Source organism: Merops nubicus, unplaced genomic scaffold (assembly GCF_000691845.1).
Source record: "Merops nubicus isolate BGI_N331 unplaced genomic scaffold, ASM69184v1 scaffold32885, whole genome shotgun sequence".
Taxonomy (NCBI): Eukaryota; Metazoa; Chordata; class Aves; order Coraciiformes; family Meropidae; genus Merops; species Merops nubicus.
The window spans coordinates 1-1706 of record NW_008610852.1 but is presented as its reverse complement, the minus strand read 5'-3'; the positions used below and the strand labels follow the sequence as shown (position 1 = coordinate 1706).

The 1706-nt window shown below is 60.1% G+C and overlaps 1 protein-coding gene across 1 annotated transcript; it reads right to left on the bottom strand.

Annotated features, from left to right (window-relative positions):
- Positions 1-120: 120 nt before the first annotated feature.
- On the bottom strand, positions 121-1552 carry THY1 (Thy-1 cell surface antigen). The gene is made up of 3 exons (XM_008941040.1): positions 1473-1552; positions 1035-1370; positions 121-390 (listed from the first exon to the last, which is right to left on the bottom strand). The coding sequence occupies exons 1-3, from the start codon at positions 1507-1509 to the stop codon at positions 278-280; spliced, it is 486 nt and encodes a 161-aa protein (XP_008939288.1). The 5' UTR covers positions 1510-1552; the 3' UTR covers positions 121-277.
- Between the last annotated feature and the right edge of the window lie 154 nt (positions 1553-1706).

Here is a 1706-nt window from a genome sequence, read left to right as displayed (position 1 = left end):
CCAACCCAGCCAGCCCAGCGAGCGGGGAGAGGCTGCCAGGGCAGAGCCACCATGCTGGGGAGCGGGGCGGGTGGCGCCGGGGGAGCGTTAGATACACGGCTAGATAGAGCTAACACAGAGAGAGCTTTTCACTGCTTCCAGAGGGTTCAGCTTCTCTTTCCAGGGGCTGCGTTCCAGCAGGGGGGGTGCGGGGTCGCTGGGGGGGCCGGAGGTGTGCGGACGTGCATGTGGGCTCGGGTGGGTGGGTGTGGGTGTGTGCGTGGTGAGCGTTTTCCTTTCACAGGGACACGAAGTCCACAGCTTGCAGGAGAGGCAGGGAGAGGAGAAGCAGCAGGAGCCACGAAGTGTTCTGGATCAACAGGCTGAAGCCGGCGCATTTCTCCAGTTTGTCTGTGAGGAGAGAGGAGGGAAAGGGAGAGAAGAGGTGCAATGAAATCCCTCAGGGAGCAGAGTGGTTGTCCCAAGGGGTACTGGGACTCGGCCTCTTGTCTTTTCTCTTGGCACAGCAAGTCCCATCCTGGCCCCTTGCCTGTTTCCCCTCCCTCCTCGCGTCAAAGCTTTGGGGTGCACAGACACCCTGGGGGGTATAACCTGTGCCTGACTGAGGTGATGAGGGGAAGGGCAGCAGGTAAGATGAAGGGCTCTGCAACTGGGGAGCTGCTCCTGCAGGACCCCAATGTGGAAAATCCCCACTGTGCTCCTGCTGCAGACCACAGACCTCTTCAGTCCTTCACCAGCATCCTCTGCCAGGGCTGACTATGAAGTATCACCTATGGGAAGGTGGCAAAGAGCCCGAGGCCTGAGAGAGGCAGGAATAGCAGTGTGAGATGGGGCAGAGTGAGGCTATTTGTGGGGCTGACTGCTCTGCTTGCTGCTGGAAGGACATATGTAAGGGTTGGGAAACATTTATGGGGCTCAGGGGGGGGTTGAGGATGCTGTAGGGGGCTGTGGTTTTCTCTGCTAGGCCTGCCAAGCCAAGGAGCAGGTGGGAAGGAGGACGGAGGACTCAGGCCTGGCACTGCTGCCCATCTCACCTTTGATGACAGTGATGTTCTTTATCTGGTTGCCAGTATAGTCATTGGTGATCTTCAGCTCACACGTGTAGACGCCCTCATCGCTGGTGGTGAAGCTCTGCAAGTAGAGACAGACCAGGTTCTTGTGCATGGTGACGTTGGATCGGCTCCGGTAGATGTTCTCGGGGACGTTGATGGTGGTCTGGATGATGTGCTTCCTGTTGTCCTTGGTGAGGCTGAACTCGTAGGTCAGGGGGTTGCTGGTTTTGTTCTCGTAGCGGCAGTCCACCCGGAGGCTCTGGCCCAGCAGGCAGGCACTCAGGTCCTTGATCATCTGGCAGTGGGCAGCCTGGAGGACTGGGGGAGGCAAGCAGGGGTTAAGAGAGGGGAGAGGGGGGTGCTGGGGGTGCCCACACAGCCCCTGCCTGGCTGCTGCCCGGGCGGGAGGTGCTGGAGTACCTGTCAGGATGACAGCGATGCTGACGGTGGGGTTCATCTCTCCGCCCAGGTGCCCGCCGGGGGCTGTCGCTGAGAGGGGGAGCCTGGGCAAGAGACAGAGAGGGGGTTAGCCAGGCCCTTGCCCTGGCACACAGATGTGGGCACAGGTGGGCACTGCTTCTTCGTGCACAAATGATGCTCTCCAGCCAGCTCCTCATTGTGATGGACGATTCTCTGCCCAGAGACTGGCTGGCC

Bases quoted from the DNA above. Each gene is read 5' to 3' on its own strand.
- THY1 (XM_008941040.1), bottom strand. From the start codon at position 1,509: ATGAACCCCACCGTCAGCATCGCTGTCATCCTGACAG. The intron at 1,371-1,472 runs GTACTCCAGCAC...TGCCTCCCCCAG, and splicing joins CATCGCTGTCATCCTGACAG to TCCTCCAGGCTGCCCACTGC. The intron at 391-1,034 runs GTGAGATGGGCA...CTCTCCTCACAG, and splicing joins GAACATCACTGTCATCAAAG to ACAAACTGGAGAAATGCGCC.